This window comes from Acanthamoeba castellanii (assembly GCF_000313135.1).
Source record: "Acanthamoeba castellanii str. Neff unplaced genomic scaffold scf7180000084599, whole genome shotgun sequence".
NCBI lineage: Eukaryota > Discosea > Longamoebia > Acanthamoebidae > Acanthamoeba > Acanthamoeba castellanii.
Genome location: NW_004457442.1, coordinates 467575 through 493664, shown reverse-complemented (window position 1 = coordinate 493664; position 26090 = coordinate 467575). Strand labels below are relative to the sequence as shown.

At 64.4% G+C, this 26090-nt stretch overlaps 3 protein-coding genes across 3 annotated transcripts; 1 reads left to right on the top strand and 2 right to left on the bottom strand.

The window, feature by feature from the left end:
• Positions 1–150: 150 nt before the first annotated feature.
• ACA1_059590 (FGGAP repeat domain containing protein) lies at positions 151–12691 on the top strand (the record flags this gene model as incomplete). The annotated part of the gene is given in 25 exon segments (XM_004339217.1): positions 151–317; positions 434–821; positions 950–1121; positions 1271–1501; positions 1600–1777; positions 1932–2697; positions 2762–2911; positions 2924–2978; positions 3099–3335; positions 3428–3613; positions 3681–4334; positions 4464–4654; positions 4733–5140; positions 5392–5699; positions 5792–6009; positions 6110–6247; positions 6325–6659; positions 6736–7822; positions 7948–8945; positions 9053–9144; positions 9263–9617; positions 9720–10577; positions 10659–11024; positions 11128–11378; positions 11488–12691. 25 exon segments carry the CDS (start codon positions 151–153, stop codon positions 12689–12691), a joined length of 9993 nt encoding a protein of 3330 aa, XP_004339265.1.
• Positions 12692–13085: 394 nt separating this feature from the next.
• Positions 13086–18707, bottom strand: ACA1_059580 (uncharacterized protein; the record flags this gene model as incomplete). The annotated part of the gene is made up of 7 exons (XM_004339216.1): positions 13086–14286; positions 14336–14607; positions 14700–16533; positions 16619–16776; positions 16884–17881; positions 18002–18527; positions 18696–18707. 7 exons carry the CDS (start codon positions 18705–18707, stop codon positions 13086–13088), a joined length of 5001 nt encoding a protein of 1666 aa, XP_004339264.1.
• An 80-nt stretch (positions 18708–18787) lies between these two features.
• Positions 18788–25814, bottom strand: ACA1_059570 (FGGAP repeat domain containing protein; the record flags this gene model as incomplete). Its single annotated transcript, XM_004339215.1, has 17 exons — positions 18788–19438; positions 19515–19849; positions 19927–20064; positions 20147–20364; positions 20448–20755; positions 20895–21290; positions 21389–21579; positions 21660–22274; positions 22417–22602; positions 22671–22907; positions 23042–23143; positions 23409–24103; positions 24262–24439; positions 24549–24779; positions 24891–25062; positions 25177–25564; positions 25648–25814. The coding sequence occupies 17 exons, from the start codon at positions 25812–25814 to the stop codon at positions 18788–18790; spliced, it is 5208 nt and encodes a 1735-aa protein (XP_004339263.1).
• Between the last annotated feature and the right edge of the window lie 276 nt (positions 25815–26090).

Here is a 26090-nt window from a genome sequence, read left to right as displayed (position 1 = left end):
CCCCACGGTTTCTGTTACCTAATATGGGGGAGGCCGTGCTGATTTAGGTAGGACCGCGGACTGGCAGTTTCCCCTCTTACCCATCACAACTTCTTCTTGTTTACGATCATCAGCACCACGACCATAAGTCTCTCATCTTTATTATCGTATATGGGCGAGGCCTCTCGCTTGCCAGGCGGCTTGCGTTGGGGCTGCTGGGCATCAATATCATCCATCATCGTGTATCTCCTCCTGCTCCAACAGCTGGTGGACCTATCCACCGCTATCGACTACCGCGTGGAGTACACGCAAGTGCGCCTCTCGCAGGACTGCAAATTGTACCCCTCCCCCCCAACACCCCACTCTGGTGACAGTGGCCATCCTTAGTATATTCGTGGGTATTGTTGGTTGGTTTTGTTGTGGTGTGTTTCGTCTTGTTGCTGTTGTTGGACAGCTTGGACACAGACAACGACGAGGAGTGGGCAATCACGCTCAACGTGGCGGGCCAGAAGAAGTGCTTGGTCTTCTACACCGACAACACGATGCCTTTCGCCAGCCCCATCGACCCCAACCGACCCCTCTGGGAAGCTGAGTTCTCCGCCTCGGCGGGCCAGACCTTTCGCCTGGGCTTCGAGGCCTGGGAGAAGCAGGCGGGTGGCCCCATGTGCGTGTTCGAGAATGGCGACAATCGCAACAACTACCTCCGCTGGGAAGAGCCGCTCACCAACCTGAGCCAGCTGGCTCCCAACGAGCAGCGGCCATTCTCGGCCAGCAGAGTGTTTACGCAGGCCGGCAACCCCTGCACTGTCACCATCCTCGGCTCCGTTGCCCGCAAGCCATCGGTTCGAATCTTGCCCCTACCACCACCACCCACCACCATCTCCTCTCACAAAATCCATTTTTCTCCCTACAACTGATCATCTGGTGTGACGCAACACGACATGACGACACATCCCATATCCACACACAGCCGGGTGCCCCGCGTATCGTCAACGCGACCATCGAGGTCGTGTCGGGGGGCGTCTCGCCTCTGAAGCTCACCGTGCACGGCTACGACCTCAACCCCGAGCCCGTCGAGGCGCCCGTGCTGCAGGTCACCGGACTCAATGCCGAGTGCATCGCCAGCACGCTCACGACCTCTGGTTCGTCCTCCACCAACATGTTGAGAAATATATATATATATATGTATCTCATCAACATCTAGATATATAATGTCTCCCCATTTACACATGTAGGCTGTTGTTCTGGCTGCCACATTCATATATATGGGGTGGTGGTGGTGTGAGCGCAGACACGCAACTGACGTGCCTGCTGACGAGGCTGGCGTCTGCCGAGGTGTCGCAGCTGCAGATGGCGCAGGTGCAGGTGCAGACTCGCCTGGGCATGTCCCGCACGGCCTCGGCGGCCTTCCCCACGTGCCAGCCCGACTGCGAGAACGGTGGCGCCTGCTGGTGGTCGAGGGACTTTGCCATCGTCGAGTGCGTGTGTTCGCCCAACTACTACGGCCCCGCCTGCCAATACCGTAAACCACTTCTTCTACGCCCCCCCCCATCCATTCTAGGATTGAGATTTTCTGTCATGATGACGACAAACTGACGCCGCAGGGGGGGAGGCGGGCAGGCTATCCGGACGATGAGCCCATCCTGGCCGGCATTGCGCCGATGGGCGCCGATTTTTCGCTCAACGCCATCCAGCCGACCGTGATCGCCGTCTCGGGTCGCATCTGGGCCGCCGATGTGCCCGACACGACCGTCAAGTCCGAGAACTGCGTCATCTCTCGAGCCAAGACTTCCCTCGAGTACTCACTCACTCCCCCCCCCAATTTCATCCGTTCATCATCAATTCGTTCACGAATCACTCACAACGACGATCAAGTTCAATCCATTACACTTCATTCCAGCTGACTGACTGACTGACGGACATGTGAACGATGATGATGACGACGTCATCAGGCTGAACGCGCAGGGCAACACGATCAGCGACGGTGCGCTCGCGCTCGAGGTGTGGCGAGGCCCGGTGACGCCCTACGACCTCCGAGCCATCGCGCAGGCCGACTCGCTCCAGATCAGCGGCCTGTGCATCATCCCGAAGGGCGTGCTGGCCTTTGCCGAGGAGAACGACGACACGCTCACGAGCCAGCTCACGGTGTCGATCGAGTGGGCGCGCAAGTTCAGCAACGACACGCGCGAGTCACGCGACCGGCTCACCTTCCAGCTCTACGGCCCGCTCCACCTGCCCAGCTCGATCGTGGCGGCCAAGGCCAACGAGGCCGACGGCGAGATGCGCGTGTTGCGCGAGCAGAGCGTGCGCGTGAGCTTCTGCGACGCGCAGGGCCGGCCGCGCCTGGGCGGCGACGACTCGGACGGGTTCGACCTGGCCTTTGTCGACGGGCCGGCGCTGCAGCCGCAGCTGGGCATCCGCGGCGGCGTGGCGCGGTCGTTCTCCTACAGCGACTGCCTGGTCAACTCGCGCAACCCCGAGTGCGCCTACTTCGAGTACAAGCTCTCGTTCGACCTGGCCGGCACCTACCGCGCCCACGTGCTCTACTTCCAGCCCACGGCGCTGGTCTTCGTGGGCAGCCAGCTGGAGCTCGAGGTCAAGGGCCTGGGCGAGGTCACGGTGCCTGTGCCCGAGTTGCCCGAGTCGAGCATCTCGTGGGCCGACCACCTGACCAACCGCGACACTCTCGCTTCCTTTGACACTGCCCTCGCCCAAACCGTACGCCAGTCGCGTGTGTCGCGTGTGTCGCGTGTGCAAGTCTGATGCATCCGGACCCACCCAGCTTTCGCCGAATACGGGAGCGGCCGACCGGCTGAACGTGCTGGACACGCTGTTGGATGGCCTCCAAGGCCGCTGGTTCATGGAGCGCGAGACCGTGAGTCTGGCCATCGAGTCGGGCCTGTCGCGCGTGGACATGGGCTCCTTGCACGTCGTGCGCCCTCAGGGGTCGTCTTCGGAGCCCTTCTTCTGCGACGCTCACACTGACGAGCTCGATGGCGGTACTTACGACAGCGCGCGCGCGCGCACGTCACACGCACGACACCGCAAGATACACAACGCGTCCGTATGTCGACGCAATATGACACACAACGCATGACACGACACGATACAACACGCAGGGCGGATCGAGAGATCGTTGAAGCCTTGGCAGAGCCTGGGCAACGTGCCCAACAATTTCGTGCTCTCGCGCATGGCCCTCTCGCCGGTGGACTGCCTGACGTCCATCTCCGTCAAGGTGGCCGTCGCGCACAGTCTGCCCCAGCATGTCCGGATCAGCCTGACGCGCACCGGACCGGCCAGCAACGATCCGCGCGCCAAGAACCACACCGCGACCGTCGTCATCAAGCCCTTTGGCGGTACCATCCATATACCATGGCTTCGCATTCCTTGCCTTTGCATTCATCTCACTCACATTCCACCCATACGACACACGCCACTCGACGAGTAGACGATACGATGAAGAGCGGCAGCCTGACGGAGTGGACGGGCGAGACGGTGCGCGAGCTGGCGGCCAACTTCGTGGGCCGGCCGGCGCTGGCCGAGTGGGTGCTCTCCGTGGAGCAGGCGGACGGCACCGGCTACGTGCGGGACTGGTGGCTCGACGTCACCACCCGCAGCTGCCTCGAGGCTCCCCGTACCCACCCGCCTTTTCAACCCACCGTTCCTCTTCTCACACGACACACGCGACCCACTGCACACAGAGGAGATTTGCGGGTTTGGCGGCGGAGAGATGTATGGGCGTGCCGACAACGTCAACGACACGGTGCGCCTGGAGTGCCCGGCCGGAGGTATGATCTCCGACATCGTGTTGGCGCGCTATGGCCGCATCGAGGGCTACTGCGAAGGCGATCTCAAGAACATCGTCGTGCACGGCGACTGTGAGGCCGACGCCGAGAAGGTCAAGCAACGCGTGGCGGCGTTGTGCGTGGGCGGCGCCTCGTGCGAGCTCACGGCGACGGACATCGGCGTGCTGGGCGAGGAGTACCTGTGTGCCGACGAACAGCCCCAGTGCCTCGACGGCGACGACGTCACCCGGCGGCGCCAGCGGCAGCCGCATGAGAAGAAGGTCGCCGGCGGGGAACACGAGCACGACTACGCGCGGCCGCGGCCGTACCCGGGCACGGAGGACTACCACCTGCGCGCCACCACGGTGCGCCATGCCACGGCGCCCTTCTTCCGACAGCGCCCGGGCGCCCGCAAGGCGGTGTGGGGCGCGTGGAATCCATGGACTACTACGGATGCTGTCACTCCTGTGAACGCGGTGGAGCCCGACGTGGTCGATCCGTGCGAGAACGACAACGTAGCGCCGACGCCGCCCCCCAAGCGAGCGCTCATGGTCAAGGCCCGCTGTAGCGGTGCGTCTGCTCCTCCCCACACGAAACGAAACGAAACGAAACGAAACACGGAAATAAAACAAAAACGGAGCTTTGTTAAAAAATTATTACATTGTTCTAAGTACGCTACACATGGATGCCACTATGCAGATAGCAAGGCGTTGGCTAAGTTCGAGGACCCGGAGCCGAGCGAGAAGAAGATGCTCATGGCGAGCGTGACCGCCGACTTGGACAACGACTGGAAGGACGAGACCATCACCATGTTCGCCTACGAAGGCGGACCCCTCCACGTGGCCTTCACCTACGTCGGCAGCAATGCCTTCCAGCCCGCTACCTTCGTCGTACGTTAATTATTTATTATGATTATGATTATTTATTTAATAATTCATTTCTTTTTTCCTCGTACGCAATGGATGCAGGTGCGTAACTTGGTGGTGGGCCAAGGTGGTGTACCGGCCGTGGTGGGCGCCCAGCTCGAGCTGCAGGTGGGCGACTTCAACAACGACGGCTACCCGGAGCTCATCCTGGGCTACATCGACCACAAGTCCGGCCAGCTGCGGCTCTTCCAGTGGGACCTGCGCATCGAGGACACCAGCGTGTGGCCCGCCGGCATGGTCAAGCCCAACCGGGCCGATCTGTCGCCGTGCGGCTGCTTCGACAGTGAGTCCGTGCTGCGGCACCTCTTCGCCCTGGCCATATCCATCACCGTGCCGGACGCGCCCACCTACGACCTTACCGCGCCGCCGACCGCGAGCTCGACGCGCGTGGACTCGCCCGGCTTCTCCTACGCGCTCGCCGTTGGCGACATCGGCCTCGGCTTCGACGTCGTACGCCACCCTGATGATGATGATGATGATGATGATGATGATGATGATGATGATGATGATGATGATGATGATGATGATGATGATGATGATGGTGGTGATGATGATGGTGATGACGGTGGTGATGATGGTGATGATGGTGATGATGGTGATGATGGTGATGATGGTGATGATGGTGATGATGGTGATGATGGTGATGATGATGAGGAGGACTATTTTGTTAACGCGTTCCGTCGGGAAATACGGGGGTGCAGCTGGTGGCGTCGTGGATCGCAGGCGAGCACACGGTGGTATGGGGCGTGTTCCAACAGACGGGCTCCGGGCTGGCCCTGGCGGGCGATGTGATGACCCTGCGGGACGTCGACCAGGCCCACGCGGTGAGCCTCGCGCTGGGCGACTTCGAGGGCACCGGCTCGCGCGAGCTGGCCCTGGGCATCGTGGACTGGAACACCATCTCGGTCTACTTCTACACCATCGACCAGACGGTGAGCTCCTTCCCGATGACCATGGCCAAGCTGCTCAACGTCGCCGAGGACTCGTGGATGCTCAACTCCAACGTCAAGTACGTCGCCTCCCCCGTCGCCTGCCACTCATGGGTTATTGACACCACAAACGACAAACGACAAACGACACGACAACACAATGCTTATGCAGCTTGCGGCTGGTGGCGGGTGATCTCAACGACGACCTCGACGACGAGCTCGTGGTGGGCTTCACGCTGGGCGCCGAGGCCTACCTCTTCCAGGTCGATGCCCTCACGTGCGGCCAGGCCAAGTGCATGGAGCTCGTGGGCTCCTCGGGCTACGCGGTGCCCACTGGGCGAGTGCCCACCACGACCACCACCCGCAGTCCCGAGCTGAAGCTCGCCATCGGTACGCATTCTTTTTTTCTTTTTTTTTGGCTTTGTGTTTGCTTTTTATTTTAACATTCTGCACTCTTTTATTTTACTTTATTTTTTGCACCACCCACCAGGCAACGTGGACGAGAGCAGCACCAACGAGCTGGTCGTGGCAGTCGAGTACACGTCGACGACCGACCAGTCGGTGCACAAGGTCATGCTGGTGAGCCTCACGGCCCAGTCCGACTCCAACCAGCCCTTCCTCATCAACGGTTCGTGTGTTAAGCGTGCGTGTGTGTCGCGTGTGTCGTGTGCGATGATTTGGCTCACGACGATGGCGGGGCAACAGGGCGGCACTGCTATGCGGGGCCGGCGTACCGCGAGAGCGAGGACGAGCAGGAGGTGACGGTCAACAACATGGCCCTGAGCGTGGGCAACCTGTACGGCCTGGGCTACCGCGTGGGCGAGCCCACGATGGTGCGGTTCGAGAGCGTGCCGGAGCTGCTCGCCGTGATCAACGCGCCGCCCACGCACTACGACGTGCTCGAGGGCGAGGAGATCGCCGTTAACCAGCGCACCCTGCGGGGCTACGGGTCCTTCACCAAGCTCACAAACGCGGACGGCGTCACGTCGTCCTTCGAGATCACGCGCGACACCGTAGCCATTGAAAGCACCGCCTCGGGCGTACATCGTCCCTCCTCTATTATGGTTGTAGTTCGCGTTTTAACACGACCTACACGGCACACGCCCCACCGCACAGAACGCGCTGGACGGCAAGTTGGCTGTAGTGGTGGGCAAGCTGCACCAGAGTGCGTCGGCGCTCAAGAAGAATGCCGTGGCCGACGGGCGTGACGTGATGGAGCGCCTCACAGTGTCGCGCGAGCTGACGGCGTCGGGCGACGACGCGGTGCTCTACATCTCGACCACGCGCGACCAGTGGAAGTTCCCCATCGTCGACCAGACCGGGGCGCCGGTCGGGGCGCTCGACGTGTGGCTGTCGTCGAGCTGCGGCGTCGAATGCGTGCAGGTGGCCGACGGGCGCGACCTGTGGTGGTTTGCGCCCGATCACGAGCCCTTCAACGTGCTCACCTACTCATCGCGCTCGCCGACCGACTTTGTGCCGTCGAACCGCGTCATGGTGGGCGACCGCGTCACGCTCGGCCCCAACGATCACACCCAGGTCGTGGGCCAGCACTCGGGCCGCTCGCAGAGCAAGGCCACGCTTGACCACCAGACGTCGACGCGCAACCGCGCCACGGCGGTGGGGATCGACGTCAACTACGAGTTCATGTTCTCGCAGGCCTTCCTGGGCCTGGGTCCCAACCACAAGCTGCCGCTCGGGATCAGCGTCAACGCCATGGAGAGCGAGGACCACGAGACGGCCGACGAGGAGGCCACGTCGCGCAAGGCCAGCGCGGCGATCGAGCGCGACGTGTCGGTGCAGGCCTACCTGGAGCCCATCAACCCCGAGTTCGCCTACCGCGTGCAGCCGTTCGTGTGGCTGGCGCGCACGGCCGACGGGCACGAGTACCTCAAGGTGGAGTACACGGCCGAGCCGGGCTACCACCCGGGCGTGGCCACCTGGTGGCAGCGCACCTACAACCGGCCGGACCCGGCCTTCAACCTGCCCTGGTGGTGGGCGGCGACCTACAAGCGCGACCGCACGATGCTCACCAAGGAGCTGGTGGCCACGCCGCAGTTCCCCACCGTGGGCGAGCTGGTGCACGTGACGGCGACGGTGCGCAACAAGGCCCTGGTGTCGGCGGCGCAAGTGGACGTGTCGTTCTGGCGCGGCAACCCCGACAACTGCTTTGACCTCGAGTGCCTCACCATCGGCCACACCCTCAGTACCCCGCCCTTCCTCTCTACTTCTCTACTTCTCTTTTCTTTTCTTTGTTTCTCATCACGCACACACGACACGGCACGACACACACCGCACACACGACACGACACGGCACACATGACACGACAGTTGGGTCGGCGACGATCGACTTCATTCCGGCGCAGGGCAAGCGCGAGGTGTCGTTCCTGATGCGGTACGACGGGGTGCAGAACATCCACGTGACGCTGGACGACAACGAGCAGCTCGACGAGATGCACGAGGACAACAACCACGCCTATGCGCTCCTGTTCCACAACGTGCGCGAGGGCGGCTACACGCTGCAGACCCTGCGCCTCGGGCGCACCGACGCGGCGCAAGCGCTCATCGACGTGAGGCCGCGCACGAACGCCGATGGCAGCTTCGCCGGCGGCTACACGGTGAGCGCCACCGTGCTGGGCGACACCTTCACGCGGCAGAACCTGGTGGCCCAGTTCTGGCACGGGGCCGTCGGCGGCGGCGGGCGCCTCATCGCCACCGTCGCGGTGCCGCTGCTCGAGGGCTCGGTCGCGTCGACCAGCACCTACGGCCTCAGCGCCTACTGGCACACGGCCAGTCCGGACCTGCACGGGCACGAGCAGGAGCTGCACGCGGTGCTGCTCCACTCGGGCTTCGACCCGACGCCGGCCAACATCATCTCGCACGTGTCGCGGCGCGTGTCGGTGGCGTGCTACGGCGAGATCGACCTGTGCGGCGTGTGCGGCGGGTTCAACCGCTCGTGCGCCGGGTGCGACGGCGAGCCCCACTCGGGCGTCGTGGTGGACGCGTGCGGTGTGTGCGGCGGCGACAACTCGACCTGCTGCGTGCCGCGGCCCGGCCAGGCCAAGCTCCACCGCGTGCGGCTGACCTCCGACGCGCTCGCCGGCGCCGGCGCCGGCGACGACCCGTTGGTGAAGCGCGTGCAGGTGGGCGAGCTGGTGGTGTGGGAGAACCTGCTCGACTGGGACGTCGAGATCGTGGCCGGCCTGCAGGACTTGGGGTCGTACGACCACCTGGCGGCGGCCTTCAACCTGTCGGCCCTGCGCGACCACGACCAGTCCATCCCTCTCCAGCTACCCCTCGCCGCCCAAGACTTATCTCAGTTCATTCAGGTGCGCCCCCCTCCCTCGTCGCTCACTTGTTCTTTCTCTCTTTTCTGTGTGGTTTGTATTTATTTGGTCTTTATTCGCTAAACAATTTACATATTTGATAAATACAGAAATATGTTTCGATGCTGGCGGTGAAGGACCACGTGGACAGCGCGCCCAGTGATGACGAGATCAAGATCCCGCAGCCTGACTCCACTACCAAGTACCTCCGCCAGCGCCCTGGCACGGCTTCGGCCCGCTGGTATGAGACACGACCAACGACACGACCAACGACACGACACGATACAAGTAACTTTTTTGGCGGATGGGTGGGTGACCAGGCGCATCACGAGTGCCAGTGACTTCGTGCCGGTCGCGCCGGTCAAGCGCGAGGCCGAGACCACCGACGATCTATTTGCCGAAGATTACAATAATTTCGAGTTCGATTTCGACGGCGACGAGGTGCGCGAGTTTGCGATGAGAGACGTCTGCTGCGCCCCGGCCGACGACGAGTGGCACGAGGCGCGTGACATGGACGACGCCGACATCCACGACGACGACCACCACCACGAGCCAACAGCTGGACGGTCACTGCGGTCGCAGGTGCTGTCCATGCTCAAGGACCACAAGCGCAAGCTCGCCCGCCTGCGCTCCGTCGTCAACGCCACCGGCATCCTCAATCCGGGCATCGATCAGGTACCCCCGTGTCGTGTGTCGTGTCGTGTGTCGTGTCGTGTATGTCGTGTGCGGAGTGTACGGAGTGTGTCTCACCACTTGCGCACACACACGCACATGCAGGCAATCACCCGGCTCCGCTCGGAGGCCACGGCGTCGACCTTTTTCGTCGACCCCGCCCCGGGCACGCCCAGGCTGCCCATCCGCTGCCTCTGCCCGCCTACCACCACCCGCCAGCGCCGCACCAGCCTGGGCTCCCTCAACGACCTCTACGGCCGGTTCGCCTACTCTGACCTCGCCGGCCGATCGGAGGGCAACGCGTCGGTGCTGGCGCCGGGCGGCGCGAGCATGCCGCATCGGTTCTTCACGCCGGGCGTCTACCTGTGGCACGACGCGCGCCACCCGGCCGTACACGGCGCGATCGTGGTGGAGCCCTCGAGCTACGCGCCGGACGCGTGCGGCGTGTGCGGCGGCGACGGCTCGGGCTGCAAAGACTGCGCGGGGGTGGAGAACGGCGCGGCCGCGCTGGACGAGTGCGGCCAGTGCGCGGGCGGCACCACCGGCCGCGCGCCCGGAGCGGCCAAGGACTGCGCCGGGGCGTGCTTTGGCGACGCCCGCGTCGGCGACTGCGACGTGTGCGAGGGCGGCACGAGCGGCGTGCCCGTTGTACTCAAGCGCAAGGACTGCTACGGCGTGTGCTTCGGCACGGCGGTCACCGACAGCTGCGGTGTGTGCGCGGGCGGCATCACCAACATCCCGATCGACGCGGACCGCGACTGTGCGGGCGACTGCTTCGGCCAGGCCTACGTCAACCGCTGCGGCTACTGCGTCGGGGGCACGTTGGACCTGCCCACCACGACCGGCGCGGACTGCTTCGGCGTGTGCGGCGGCCCGGCGACCTACGACTGCGCCGGCACATGCAACGGCACCGCCACCTTGGGACCCGACTTCCGCTGCATCGGCGGCAGCACCGGTTTCGATGTACGTGTGTCGTGTGTCGTGTGTCGTGTGTCGTGTTGTGTCGTCACACACTCATGCGTGTCGTGTCGTGTCGTGTTGCAGGTTCCGCAGCCGCAAAAGCGTATGGTGACGGAGGATGAAGGCCTATGCACGGCGGGAGTGGTGGACGCGCGCGGGCTCTGCTGCGCGGCGGAGGAGCTCGACTGCGCCGGCATGTGCTTCGGGTCGGCCACGCTGGACTGCGACGTGTGCGTGGGGGGCGCGTCGGGGGTGGATCCGATCGCGGTGCGCGACTGCGCCGGCACGTGCAACGGCACCGCACGCATCAACCCGTGCGGCGTGTGCGCCCTGCCAGAGCACTTCGCGGCCGGCCCCGACTACTGGGTCGACTGCGCCGGCTCGTGCAACGGCTCGGCCGTGCTCGACAACTGCGGCGTCTGCGTGGGCGGCTACTCCCGCGTGCCCCTGGTTCGTCACTCCCTCAACCCCCCCGGGTCAGCGCTCGGTCGCTTACACAGTGCGGTGCGTGTCGTGTCGTGTCGTGTGCGGTGCGTGTCGTGTCGTCAACCAGTATCGGGCCAACATGAGCAGGGACTGCCAGGGCACGTGCTTTGGAAATGCAACGCTCGACGCGTGCGGCGTGTGTTATGTGGAGGGCGACGGTCACGTGCCTGACTCAGACATGGACTGCGCGGGCGTGTGCGGCGGCGAGGCCGTGGTCGACGAGTGCGGTCAGTGCGTGATGGGCACCTCCGGACGCGCGTTCAACGCTGACAAGGACTGCGCCGGCCAGTGCTTCGGCAAACGCTCCGCCTCCGATCCGTACGCCCCCTTCTCCCCCTCCACACAGTGCGTGTCGTGTCGTGTCGTGTCGTAACGTGTCGTGTCGTATCATGTGTCGGGCTGACGCTGTGTCGTATGGCGTGTGCAGGTCGTGCACGTGTGCGCCGGGCGAGCTCGACGCGTGCTTTGTGTGCGGTGGCGACAACTCGTCGTGCCGCGGGTGCGACGGCGTGCTCCACTCGGGCCTGACGCGCGATCTCTGCGGCGTGTGCGGCGGCAACAGCTCCGCCTGCTGCTTCCTGCCCTTTGCCCAGGTCCACGTCATCGTGCGCGGGTTCGAGACCCTCCCGCCGCACCGCACCCTGGACGCCGGCGAGACCCTCGTCCTCACCAACCTCCACGCCGGTCGCGCCTACACCTTTGTCCTCGTGCGCCTCGTCGACCACACCATCGAGCAGCGCTTCGCCCCGCTCGAGCCCGGCCGCACCCTGCACATCGAGATCGCCGCCCCCGGCGAGTACGCGCTCACCGCGCTCGACCCCAACTCCACCTCGACCAGCACCACCACCAGCACCACCTCGACCACCACCACCACCACACTGAGTGCGTTGGCCACGGTGCGGCTGACCGTGCGCTACAACTCCAAGCGGCGCGACGCCTGCGATCACTGCGTCTACGCCGACGCCGACGTCGGCGCCGAGGACTCATCGGTCGAGGCGACGCAGCGGCGGCGCGAGCTGGTGGCCTACACGCGGTGCTGCGAGGCTATGGGGTCGGACAACGTCCACGCCTGGTACGCCAACACCCACCTGGTCGACCCGGTCGACCCCACTGTGGCCCACACGACCGTCGAGCGCACGGGCCACTACCGCAGCGCGCCCACGCGCCACCTCCTGCGCCTCGTCGCCCCGCAGACCATCGACGCCGACCACTGGAACGCTGCGGCTGGCCAGCGGCTGGCGGTGGGCGACGTCATAGTAATGGAGAACCGCGACCTGCTCGACCACGTGATCTCGATTGATGGGCCGCAGCCGGTGCCCGACGTGGTGCTGGATCGGGGCACGAGCGTGGTGGTCGGGCCGCTGCTCACGCCGGGCACCTACCAAGTGATATCGGTCGGCCGCAACCTGGTCAACACGAGCTTCACGATCGAGTTCGCCTTTGCCTGCGTGGTCCACGCCCCGATGCCCGCGCCCGCGCAGCTGTCGCCCACCATGATAAGTGGTGCGTCGCTGCTGGGGCTTCCATCGGTGGTCGCAGCAGGCCTGGTCGTGTTGGTCGTGGGATTGGCGTGGGGACTGGTGGCCTTCGTCAAGTCTCGGCGGATGGCGCAGCAGCCCGTCTCCGTGTGAGTGCTCCCTCCTCACTGCAAGTGTATTTGATCAATTATAATTTTGCTATCTCAAACGGACATAACGCATCATTTCCTTGTCTTCAGTTTTGAGCTTTTGGCGTGTAACCCATGGGTGGGTCAATCACATTATTCCTCTACTTGAAAGCGATTATTTGACGCATAAACAAGAGAACTGACAACTTTGACGAGTGTTGTTCGCTCACTCACGATGGCGCACGCTCACAGCTGCCGCAGCGGCATCCGCCGATGTTCTGCCGTGCGGACGACGCGGTGGACAGTGGACCCGTGCAGTGTGTCGCTAAAGGCGCTCGCCGGTTCGCTGAGTGATGTGGTGTTGGTGACCAAGTAAGTAAGTGGGCAATACAATATTGTTGTTGGAGCACCTGCTAGTTCTATGCCAAGTTGCACGCGCTGTGCTGCGCCTTCCGCCGGGTCTGAACGAAGGCCACCAGGCCCACCAGAGCCACGAGCGCGACGGCACCCGCCACAGGAAGCACAATCAGCGCCATCAAGCGGATCCGGTCCTCCGTAGTCGCCGCCGTAGTGGCCGCAGCCTGAGAGCTCTGGCGCGCGGGCAGCAGCTGGGGCTGCTCGGGCGCGTGGACCGTGCAGGCAAAGGCGAACTCGACCGCGAAGCTGGTGTTGACCAGGTTGCGGTTGGACACCACCCGATAGGTGCCCGGCGTGAGCAGCGGACCCACCTCGACGGTCGTGCCGCGCTCGAGCACCACGACGGGCAGTGGCTGCGGCCCCGAGATCGTGATCATGTGGTCGAGCAGGTCGCGGTTCTCAAGCACTATGACGTCGCCCACCGCCAGCCGCTGCTGGTCGCCGCCGCCGCTGGTGCGCCAGGTCCTGGCGTCGATGGTCTGCGACGCGATGAGGCGCAGCAGATGGCGCGTGGGCGCGCTGCGATAGTGACCCGTGCGCTCGACGATGCGCACTGTGCGTGTCGGGTTGGCAGCGTCGACCACGTGCGTGCTCTCAAACCAGGCATGCACGTCCACGTCCGGCCCCATCACCTCGCAGCACTGGGCGTAGGCCACCAGCTGGTGGCGCCGCTTGTCGTCGTTGTCGTAGTCTTCGCCGTCGGCGGTCGACGTCGTCGGCGGGTAGACGCAGTGGCCGCAGGCGTCGCGCCTCTTGGCGTTGTAGCGCACGCTGAGGCGCACCGTGGCCAGCGTGTTCTCCCGCGCGGTGAGCAGGTACTCGCCCGGCTGGGTGAGCACGGTGCGCAGCGTGCGGGCCGGCGGCAGCGGTGCCAGCTCACGCCAGCTATCTATAGCCGCCTCGTCGTGGTCGGTGTAGCGCACGAGCACGAACGTGTAGGTGTAGCCGGCGTGGAGGTTGGTCACGGCCAGGGTCTCGCCGGCGTCGAGCGTGCGGTGCGGCGCCAGGGGCTCGAAGCCGCGGACCACCACGGACACCTGGGCGAAGGGCAGGCGGCAGCAGGTCGAGCCGTCGCCGCCGCACACGCCGCAGAGATCGCGGGCGGCGCCCGAGTGGAGCACGCCGTCGCACCCGGTGCACGACGAGTTGTCGCCACCGCACACGAAGCACGCGTCGAGCTCGCCAGGCGCACACGTGCACGCCCTGCACAACACACAACACACAACACACTGTGAGTCAGCACGACACACACGATTCCCGCTTGCCGAGCAACGCGTACGGATCAGAGGCGGAACGATTGCCGAAGCACTGGCCGGCGCAGTCCTTGGCGGCGTTGAACTCGCGGCCCGTGGATCCCAGCACGCACTGGTCGCACTCGTCCACCACCGCCTTGCCGCCGCATACGCCCGCGCAGTCGAGCTCGGACGGCGCACAGCACGCGCCGCGTTCGTCCCGCACCTCGGTCGCGGCGCACGGGAGCATAACCGCGGGCGCCGCAGCCGTGTGGTCAAATTCGCTGCGTCTCTGAGTGTGGGAGGAGTAAGATCGAGAGAGAGTCTTCCATGAGAAAAAAGAAGAGAAAACGAATGAAAAAAAAAAGTGAGAGGAAAATGAACCTGGACGTCGGTGCAGTTGCCCTCTTCATCACTGCCGCCACCGCCGCCGCACACGCCGCACGCGTTCATGAAGAAGTTGGGTTCGAGGCCGGTAGTGCCACCCGTGCAGTTGCTGCAGTTGTCGAGCGTCGCCAGGCCGCCCGCCACTCCGGCGCAGTCCACGTAGCACGCTGAGCCGTCGCCGCCGCACACGCCGCACGCGTCCGGCGCGTAGCTCGAGGGCTCCACCACGATCGCGCCGTGTACGGCCGGGTGGCGCGCGTCGTGCCACAGGTAGACGCCCGGCGTGAAGAACCGGTGCGGCATGCTCGCGCCGCCCGGCGCCAGCGCCGACGGCCCGTCCGGTCTGCTCGCGACTTGTTCAAAGTCGAACCGGCCGTAGAGGTCGACCAGCGCCTGCTTCAGCGCTGCATTCGTGCCTCCCGCGCGCTTGCTGACGTGCCTCTCGTGGTCGTGGCCATAGTAGCCATCGTCGTCGTCGTCGTCGTAGTGGTGGTTGTAGGCTGTTGTTCCGTTGCCGCGCTGGCTGCGGGGCACCAGGGCTTGGCTCACGGAAGCGGCACCATCCATCAGGAGCCCCACTCCGCCGCGCCCCGCTCCAGTCACGGCGGAGGCACCGTCCATCAGGAGCCCCACTCCGCTGCGCCCCACTCCGGAGGCACCGTCCATCAGGTTGCCCACCGCTCCGTTCATTCGATCGGTGAGCGTGGGGACCCCGTAGTGGCCGGCGGCCGTGTCGGCGAGCTGGACGCCCTGCTTGACGATGGGCGCGATGACGGACACTAAGGCCGTGGGGGGCACGGGTACGCCAAAGGCCAAGGGTGCCAAGGTGAGGGCCAGCGGGATGCCGACGCGCAGCACGCCCACAAAGACCCGCCCGGTGGTGGCCCCCGCGTACTGCAGGGAGTTGCCCTCCGCGCTCGCCTGCCATTTCGAAAGCTCCCTGTCGAGCATGCTGAGTGGTATCATGGCCGGCGCGGCGATGAGCGTTACGGGGTCGATCATGGTGATGAGCGTCAACGGGTCGGACGCGATGGTCGTGACCATGTCGCCGGCCGCAGCGATCAGGCCCGTGGAAGCGTCGACCAGCATTGGCGCCTGGTCGATGAGCGTCGGCGCCTGGTCGATGATCGCCAGCGCGTTGTTTACCGACACCGTATCGGACAGCATCTTCTCCATCGATTTCTTGCCCGTGTCGAGCAGGCCGAGCTCGGCCTTGATGGCGTGCTGAGTGCCGATGCCCATGGACCTGGGAGGACCCCCGCGCGCCGCACCAGGGCCTACGCCCAGCGCGGGACCCACGCGCGCCGGACCCTTCGGGCCGATGCCGATCACCGCGGGGTCTTCGCCGATGCGCTTGACGCGCCTCGAGCCGCCCCGGTTCGGGCAGAGGCAGCGGATCTGCCGCGCCATCGCCGCCGTCTCGGCGCCGCCGCCGCCGAGGTCCCACGCGCTCGTCTCCCGGACTTCCGGGTCGTAGAACGCGGAGTCGGCGGCCACGGTGCGAAGCGCGTCCCTCGCCTGTTGCTGGACCGGCTCGAGGTTGTGGTTGTTGGCGGTGGTCGAGTTAGCGAACGCGCGCAGGCGGTCGATTCGGCGCCTGTGCTCCTTGAGCATGGACAGCACCACTGACCGCAGCGGTCGGCCGCCCTGGCGGCCTTGGGCTGCGGCGGCGGCGGCCTCCTCCTCTTCCTCCTCCTCCTCCCCGTCGGGGGCGCAGCAGACCCCGGCCATGGCGAACTCGGCTGGCCGCTCCTCGCCCTCTTCTTCTCCGTCGTCATCGGTCCTGGGTACGCGCGCAACCCGCACGAAACCGTCCACTGTTGTGATGCGCCTGCAGGCCGCCCCGAACCACCGATTTCGTTCCCGACACGACACAACGACACGGTGAGCTCACTGAGTCGCGCTATGGCACAGACGGCATGGGGTGGCCGAACCAGGCGGCATCTGAAGGCCCGGCGGTGGCCGATCGGCGGCGGAGGTACTGGGTCGTGGAGTCCGGCTGCGGGATTGGGATCTCGTCATCGCTGGGCGCGCTGTCCACGTGGTCCTTCACCGCCAGCATCGAAACATAATTCTGTATTTATCAAATATGTAAATTGTTTAGCGAATAAAGACCAAATAAATACAAACCACACAGAAAAGAGAGAAAGAAAAAGTGAGCGACGAGGGAGGGGGGCGCACCTGAATGAACTGAGATAAGTCTTGGGCGGCGAGGGGTAGCTGGAGAGGGATGGACTGGTCGTGGTCGCGCAGGGCCGACAGGTTGAAGGCCGCCGCCAGGTGGTCGTATGATCCCAAGTCCTGCAGGCCGGCCACAATCTCGACGTCCCAGTCGAGCAGGTTCTCCCACACCACCAGCTCGCCCACCTGCACGCGCTTGATCAACTGGTCATCGTCGCCGCCGGCGCCGGCGAGCACGTCGGAGGTCAGCCGCACGCGGTGGAGCTTGGCCTGGCCGGGCCGCGGCACGCAGCAGGTCGAGTTGTCGCCGCCGCACACGCCGCACGCGTCCACCACGACGCCCGAATGGGCCTCGCCGTCGCACCCGGCGCACGAGCGGTTGAACCCGCCGCACACGCCGCACAGGTCGATCTCGCCGTAGCACGCCACCGACACGCGCCGCGACACGTGCGAGATGACGTTGGCCGGCGTCGGGTCGAAGCCCGAGTGGAGCAGCACCGCGTGCAGCTCCTGCTCGTGCGCGTGCAGGTCCGGGCTGGCCGTGTGCCAGTAGGCGCTGAGGCCGTAGGTGCTGGTCGACTCGACCGAGCCCTCGAGCAGCGGCACCGCGACGGTGGCGATGAGGCGCCCGCCGCCGCCGACGGCCCCGTGCCAGAACTGGGCCACCAGGTTCTGCCGCGTGAAGGTGTCGCCCAGCACGGTGGCGCTCACCGTGTAGCCGCCGGCGAAGCTGCCATCGGCGTTCGTGCGCGGCCTCACGTCGATGACCGCTTGCGCCGCGTCGGTGCGCCCGAGGCGCAGAGTCTGCAGCGTGTAGCCGCCCTCGCGCACGTTGTGGAACAGGAGCGCGTAGGCGTGGTTGTTGTCCTCGTGCATCTCGTCGAGCTGCTCGTTGTCGTCCAGCGTCACGTGGATGTTCTGCACCCCGCCGTACCGCATCAGGAACGACACCTCGCGCTTGCCCTGCGCCGGAATGAAGTCGATTGTCGCCGACCCAACTGTCGTGTCGTGTCGTGTCGTGTCGTGTGTGCGGTGTGTGTCGTGTCGTGTCGTGTGTGCGTGATGAGAAACAAAGAAAAGAAAAGAGAAAAGAGAAGTCGAGAGGAAGGGCGGGGTACTGAGGGTGTGGCCGATGGTGAGGCACTCGAGGTCAAAGCAGTTGTCGGGGTTGCCGCGCCAGAACGACACGTCCACTTGCGCCGCCGACACCAGGGCCTTGTTGCGCACCGTCGCCGTCACGTGCACCAGCTCGCCCACGGTGGGGAACTGCGGCGTGGCCACCAGCTCCTTGGTGAGCATCGTGCGGTCGCGCTTGTAGGTCGCCGCCCACCACCAGGGCAGGTTGAAGGCCGGGTCCGGCCGGTTGTAGGTGCGCTGCCACCAGGTGGCCACGCCCGGGTGGTAGCCCGGCTCGGCCGTGTACTCCACCTTGAGGTACTCGTGCCCGTCGGCCGTGCGCGCCAGCCACACGAACGGCTGCACGCGGTAGGCGAACTCGGGGTTGATGGGCTCCAGGTAGGCCTGCACCGACACGTCGCGCTCGATCGCCGCGCTGGCCTTGCGCGACGTGGCTTCCTCGTCGGCCGTCTCGTGGTCCTCGCTCTCCATGGCGTTGACGCTGATCCCGAGCGGCAGCGGTATATCCTGAGAGCTGAGTGACGTGGTGGTGGTGGCTGCTGCTGCTGCTGGTGGCTGGTGGTGGCTGGTGGTCGTGGTGTCGTGGGTGGTGGTGGTGGTGGTGGTGGTGGTGGTGGTGGTGTGTGCGACCCTGGTCGTGTGTGTATCGTGTGTGTGTCGTGTGTACAGAGACACCTGGTTCGACATCTACGACCAACCTTTCTCGCGCGGCCTGGCCACCCTCGAGAGCTGGGGATTCGGCTGGCTGGCCGCTGCGCGCCGCCTGCTCACTGCCGATCTGCGCGGCTGCGGTCCGGAGAATGGCCTCCTCGAGTTCCAGGATCCCAGACGCTGATCCCGAGCGGCAGCTTGTGGTTGGGACCCAGGCCCAGGAAGGCCTGCGAGAACATGAACTCGTAGTTGACGTCGATCCCCACCGCCGTGGCGCGGTCGCGCGTCGACGTCTGGTGGTCTAGCGTGACCTTGTTCTGCGAGCGGCCCGAGCTCTCGCCCACGAACTGGAGGTGATCGTTGGGGCCGAGCGTGACGCGGTCGCCCACCATGACGCGGTTCGACGGCACAAAGTCGGTCGGTGAGCGCGATGAGTAGGTGAGCACGTTGAAGGGCTCGTGATCGGGCGCGAACCACCACAGGTCGCGCCCGTCGGCCACCTGCACGCATTCGACGCCGCAGCTCGACGACAGCCACACGTCGAGCGCCCCGACCGGCGCCCCGGTCTGGTCGACGATGGGGAACTTCCACTGGTCGCGCGTGGTCGAGATGTAGAGCACCACGTCGTCGCCCGACGCCGTCAGCTCGCGCGACACTGTGAGGCGCTCCAGCACGCCCTGGCTGTCGACCTGGGTCTTCTTCTTGAGCGCCGACGCACTCTGGTGCAGCTTGCCCACCACTACAGCCAACTTGCCATCCAGCGCGTTCTGTGGCGGGTGTGAGATGCGTGGAATTGTGAATAAAATTACCCAGCACCCACCCAACCAACTAGGGAAGACGTACGCCCGAGGCGGTGCTTTCAATGGCTACGGTGTCGCGCGTGATCTCGAAGGACGACGTGACGCCCTCCACGTTGGTGAGCTTGGTGAAGGACCCCTGGCCATTCATCGTGCGCTGGTTGACAACGATCTCCTCGCCCTCGAGCACGTCGTAGTGCGTGGGCGGCGCGTTGATCACGGCGAGCAGCTCCGGCACGCTCTCGAACCGCACCATCGTGGGCTCGCCCACGCGGTAGCCCAGGCCGTACAGGTTGCCCACGCTCAGGGCCATGTTGTTGACCGTCACCTCCTGCTCGTCCTCGCTCTCGCGGTACGCCGGCCCCGCGTAGCAGTGCCGCCCTGTTGCCCCGCCATCGTCGTGAGCCAAATCATCGCACACGACACACGCCACACACACGCACGCTTAACACACGAACCGTTGATGAGGAAGGGCTGGTTGGAGTCGGACTGGGCCGTGAGGCTCACCAGCATGACCTTGTGCACCGACTGGTCGGTCGTCGACGTGTACTCGACCGCCACGACCAGCTCGTTGGTGCTGCTCTCGTCCACGTTGCCTGGTGGGTGGTGCAACAAAGGGAAAAAGAAGATTAATTACATAACATAACATCCTATAAAAAGGAGTTGGTCTATCGGCACCGATGGCGAGCTTCAGCTCGGGACTGCGGGTGGTGGTCGTGGTGGGCACTCGCCCGGTGGGCACCGCGTAGCCCGAGGAGCCCACGAGCTCCATGCACTTGGCCTGGCCGCACGTGAGGGCATCGACCTGGAAGAGGTAGGCCTCGGCGCCCAGCGTGAAGCCCACCACGAGCTCGTCGTCGAGGTCGTCGTTGAGATCACCCGCCACCAGCCGCAAGCTGCGACGTAGATTCAGAGTGGTGGTGGTGTGACCCTTGGTGAAAATTGCATGCGATGGGGACGGAAAATGAAAATGACGTACTTGATGTTGGAGTTGAGCATCCACGAGTCCTCGGCGACGTTGAGCAGCTTGGCCATGGTCATCGGGAAGGAGCTCACCGTCTGGTCGATGGTGTAGAAGTAGACCGAGATGGTGTTCCAGTCCACGATGCCCAGGGCCAGCTCGCGCGAGCCGGTGCCCTCGAAGTCGCCCAGCGCGAGGCTCACCGCGTGGGCCTGGTCGACGTCCCGCAGGGTCATCACATCGCCCGCCAGGGCCAGCCCGGAGCCCGTCTGTCGGAACACGCCCCATACCACCGTGTGCTCGTCTGCGATCCACGACAGGACCAGCTGCACCCCCGTGTTGCCCCACACATGACACGACACACATGACACACGACACACACAACACACCGTCGGTCCTGCGGTCTGTGGGACTGCACAAAATAAAAATGAAGACAAAAAAACTGGAGGGAAAGAGAGTGCGTACGACGTCGAAGCCAAGGCCAACGTCACCGACGGCGAGCGCGTAGGAGAAGCCGGGCGAGTCCAACCGGGTTTCACTTGACGATTTCATATCATAGGTGGGCGAGCCCGGCACGCTGATGCGCGTCGCCATGGCGAAAAGCCGCCGCAGCGCAGACTCGCTGTCAAAGCACCCGCACGGCGCCAAGTCGGCCCGGTTGGGCTTGACCACGCCCGCGGGCCACACGCTGGTGTCCTCGATGCGCAGGTCCCACTGGAAAAGCTGCAGTTGGCCGTCCACGTCGAGATAACCCACGACGAGCTCGGGGTAGCCGTCGTTGTTGAAGTCGCCCGCCTGCAGCTCGAGCTGGCCGCCCACCACGGCCGGCACACCACCTGGACCCACCACCAAGTTACGCACCTGACGTCGTACAAAGCCCGCCCGCTCTCCAGGTCACCAATAGAAGACAAACACGACGAAAAGTAATCAGATGAACTGGCGGGGGGGGGTGAACGTACGACGGAGGTTGTGGGCTGGAAGGCGTTGTGGCCGACGAACGTGAAGGCCACGTGGAGGGGTCCGCCCTCGTAGGCGAACATGGTGATGGTCTCGTCCTTCCAGTCGTTGTCCAAGTCGGCGGTCACGCTCGCCACGAGCATCTTCTTTTCGCTCGGCTCCGGGTCCTCGAACTTAGCCGCCACCTTGGCATCTGCATGTATGTACGTAGATTGATTCTGTTGAGACTAAGGTTCTTTTTGCATTTGTTGTGTTTTGATTCTGCGGACGCACCGGTGCAGCGGGCCTTGACCATGAGCGCTCGCCTCGGGGCCAGCGTTGGCGTGACCTCGCAGGGATCGACCACGTCAGCGGCAGCCGATGCGGGACCGGGTGCACTCTCGGCTTGCCGGGCCGCGGGGGAGCGTGGCCGGAAGAAGGGCGCCGTGGCCTGGCGCACCGTGGTGGCGCGCAGGTGGTAGTCCTCCGTGCCCGGGTACGGCCGCGGCCGCGCGTAGTCGTGCTCGTGTTCCCCGCCGGCGGCCTTCGTTTCATGCGGCTGCCGCTGGCGCCGCCGGGTGATGTCGTCGCCGTCGAGGCACTGGGGCTGTTCGTCGCCGCACAGGTACTCCTCGCCCAGCACGCCGATGTCCGTGGCCGTGAGCTCGCACGAGGCGCCGCCCACGCACAACGCCGCCACGCGTTGCTTGACCTTCTCGGCGTCGGCCTCGCAGTCGCCGTGCACGACGATGTTCTTGAGATCGCCTTCGCAGTAGCCCTCGATGCGGCCATAGCGCGCCAACACGATGTCGGAGATCATACCTCCGGCCGGGCACTCCAGGCGCACCGTGTCGTTGACGTTGTCGGCACGCCCATACATCTCTCCGCCGCCAAACCCGCAAATCTCCTCTGTGTTGCGTGTTGCGTGTTGCGTGTTGTGTGTGTTGTGTGTTGTGTGTTGTGTGTTGTGTGTTGTGTGTTGTGTGTTGTGTGCGTCGTGTGAGGAGGAGGAGAAGGAAAAGGTGAGGAGAATGAAAGGGCGGGTGGGTACGGGGAGTCTCGAGGCAGCTGCGGGTGGTGACGTCGAGCCACCAGTCCCGCACGTAGCCGGTGCCGTCCGCCTGCTCCACGGAGAGCACCCACTCGGCCAGCGCCGGCCGGCCCACGAAGTTGGCCGCCAGCTCGGGCACCGTCTCGCCCGTCCACTCCGTCAGAATGCCGCTCTTCAACGTCTTGGCTGCTCGCGCCCTGCGAGTGATGAATGCAAGGAATGCAAAGCATGGTGCGGCGGGGTATGGATGGTACCGCCAAAGGGCTTGATGACGACGGTCGAGGTGTGGTTCTTGGCGCGCGGGTCGTTGCTGGCCGGTCCGGTCCGCGTCAGGCTGATCTGGACCAGCCTGGGCAGACTGTGCACGACGGCCACCTTGACGGAGATGGAAGCCAGGCAGTCCACCGGCGAGAGGACCATGCGCGAGAGCACGAAATTGTTGGGCACGTTGCCCAGGTTGTGCCAAGGCTTCAACAATCGTTCCACTCGCCCTGCGCCGTGCACACACGCATAAATTAGTTGCCTTCAAGTTTCACATGTGGAAACCATCGTGTTTTGTGTGAGGTGGTGCGTGTGCGGTGGTGCGTGTACGTGTGCGTGCGTGTGCGTGCGGCGCGTAACGTACCAGGATCGAGCTCGTCGGTGTGTGAGTCGCAGAAGAAGGGCTCCGCGGCGAAACCCTGAGGGCGGACGACGTGCACGGAGCCCATGTCCACGCGCGACAGACCTGCCTCAAAGGCCAAGCTCACGGTCTCGCGCTCCATGAACCAGCGGCCTTGGAGGCCATCCAACAGCGTGTCCAGCACATTCAGCCGGTCGGCCGCTCCCGTATTCGGCGAAATCTAGTTCGTCAGAGATTGGATTGGTTGGGTGAGACCCAATAAAGCCAACAAGGAAGGAATGGGCGATGGCGACTGGTACGGTTTGGGCGAGGGCAGTGTCAAAGGAAGCGAGAGTGTCGCGGTTGGTCAGGTGGTCGGCCCACGAGATACTCGACTCGGGCAACTCGGGCACAGGCACCGTGACCTCGCCCAGGCCCTTGACCTCGAGCTCCAGCTGGCTGCCCACGAAGACCAGCGCCGTGGGCTGGAAGTAGAGCACGTGGGCGCGGTAGGTGCCGGCCAGGTCGAACGAGAGCTTGTACTCGAAGTAGGCGCACTCGGGGTTGCGCGAGTTGACCAGGCAGTCGCTGTAGGAGAACGACCGCGCCACGCCGCCGCGGATGCCCAGCTGCGGCTGCAGCGCCGGCCCGTCGACAAAGGCCAGGTCGAACCCGTCCGAGTCGTCGCCGCCCAGGCGCGGCCGGCCCTGCGCGTCGCAGAAGCTCACGCGCACGCTCTGCTCGCGCAACACGCGCATCTCGCCGTCGGCCTCGTTGGCCTTGGCCGCCACGATCGAGCTGGGCAGGTGGAGCGGGCCGTAGAGCTGGAAGGTGAGCCGGTCGCGCGACTCACGCGTGTCGTTGCTGAACTTGCGCGCCCACTCGATCGACACCGTGAGCTGGCTCGTGAGCGTGTCGTCGTTCTCCTCGGCAAAGGCCAGCACGCCCTTCGGGATGATGCACAGGCCGCTGATCTGGAGCGAGTCGGCCTGCGCGATGGCTCGGCGGTCGTAGGGCGTCACCGGGCCTCGCCACACCTCGACCGCGAGCGCACCGTCGCCGATCGTGTTGTCCTCCACGTTCAGCCTGATGACGTCATCGACATCGTTCACGTGTCCGTCAGCAGCTGGAATGGATTGTAATGGAAACTTGATATTGAATGAAAAATAGCTTGAGGCGCATTGATGATGAATGGATGAAATGGGGGAGTGAGTGAGTGAGTGAGTGAGTGAGTGAGTGAGTACTCGAGGGAAGTCTTGGCTCGAGAGATGACGCAGTTCTCGGACTTGACGGTCGTGTCGGGCACATCGGCGGCCCAGATGCGACCCGAGACGGCGATCACGGTCGGCTGGATGGCGTTGAGCGAAAAATCGGCGCCCATCGGCGCAATGCCGGCCAGGATGGGCTCATCGTCCGGATAGCCTGCCCGCCTCCCCCCCTGTGGCGTCAGTTTGTCTTCATCATGACAGAAAATCGCAACCCTAGAAATCCAAACAGGCTTCGGGGGGGGGGCGTAGAAGAAGTGGTTTACGGTATTGGCAGGCGGGGCCGTAGTAGTTGGGCGAACACACGCACTCGACGATGGCAAAGTCCCTCGACCACCAGCAGGAGCCACCGTTCTCGCAGTCGGGCTGGCACGTGGGGAAGGCCGCCGAGGCCGTGCGGGACATGCCCAGGCGAGTCTGCACCTGCACCTGCGCCATCTGCAGCTGCGACACCTCGGCAGACGCCAGCCTCGTCAGCAGACACGTCAGCTGCGTGTCTGCGCTCACACCACCACCCCAATATTGTTATTATTATTATTATGTAGGCCAGAATACAGGTTGAAACTGGGATATATATAAATTTCTCAACATGTTGGTGGAGGACGAACCAGAGGTCGTGAGCGTGCTGGCGATGCACTCGGCATTGAGTCCGGTGACCTGCAGCACGGGCGCCTCGATCGGCTCGGGGTTGAGGTCGTAGCCGTGCACGGTGAGCTTCAGAGGCGAGACGCCCCCCGACACGACCTCGATGGTCGCGTTGACGATACGCGGTGCGCCCGGCTGTGTGTGCGTGCGTGCGTGTCATCATGTGTGCCATAACGTGTGCGTGTCGTGTTGCGATATAGAAACTACAAAGGCGCAATCGATTTGGTGGAGAGGTGGGAAGTTGCGAACCGATGCCTTGCGGGCAACGGAGCCGATGATGGTGACAGTGCAGGAGTTGCCGGCCTGCGTAAACGCCCTGCTGGCCGAGAACGCCCGCTGCTCGTTGGGAGCCAGCTGGCTCAGGTTGGTGAGCGGCTCGACCCAGCGGAGGTAGTTGTTGCGGTTGTCGCCATTCTCGAACACGCACATGGGGCCACCCGCCTGCTTCTCCCAGGCCTCGAAGCCCAGGCGGAAGGTCTGGCCCGCCGGGGCGGAGAACTCAGCTTCCCAGAGGGGTCGGTTGGGGTCGATGGGGCTGGCGAAGGGCATCGTGTTGTCGGTGTAGAAGACCAAGCACTTGGTTTGGCCCGCCACGTTGAGCGTGATTGCCCACTCCTCGTTGTTGTCTGTGTCCAAGCTGCCCAACAACAACAACAACAACACCCCAGCCAATCAAGCACTGACTACACAGACCTGGGGTTTGAGGGGGTGGAGGGGTACAGTCTGCAGTCCAGCGAGAGGCGCACTTGCGAGTACTCCACGCGGTAGTCGATAGCGGTGGATAGGTCCACCAGCTGTTGGAGCAGGAGGATATACAGGATGATGGATGATATTGATGCCCAGCAGCCCCAACGCAAGCCGCCTGGCAAGCGAGAGGCCTCACCCATGGGTAGAGGATAATATGCTGCGAAATCTGTGGCAGTGATGGTGCTGCTGGCGGTGGTCGTGAGGGAAGAAGATGTTGAAAGTTATGAACTTGAGGGACATTCCCATAAAAGGTCAGGCCATACCGCGGTTTTTTTCCCCCCTTTCTGTTACATCCGTGGCCTTCCGGTTCCATGGTGGGCACCGGCTATGGCGCCCAGCGGATGGATGGGGGATGTTGGTCTGATGCTCGTGAGAAACGTGATGTGCTCGACATGAGGTGGTCGATCACGAAGTCA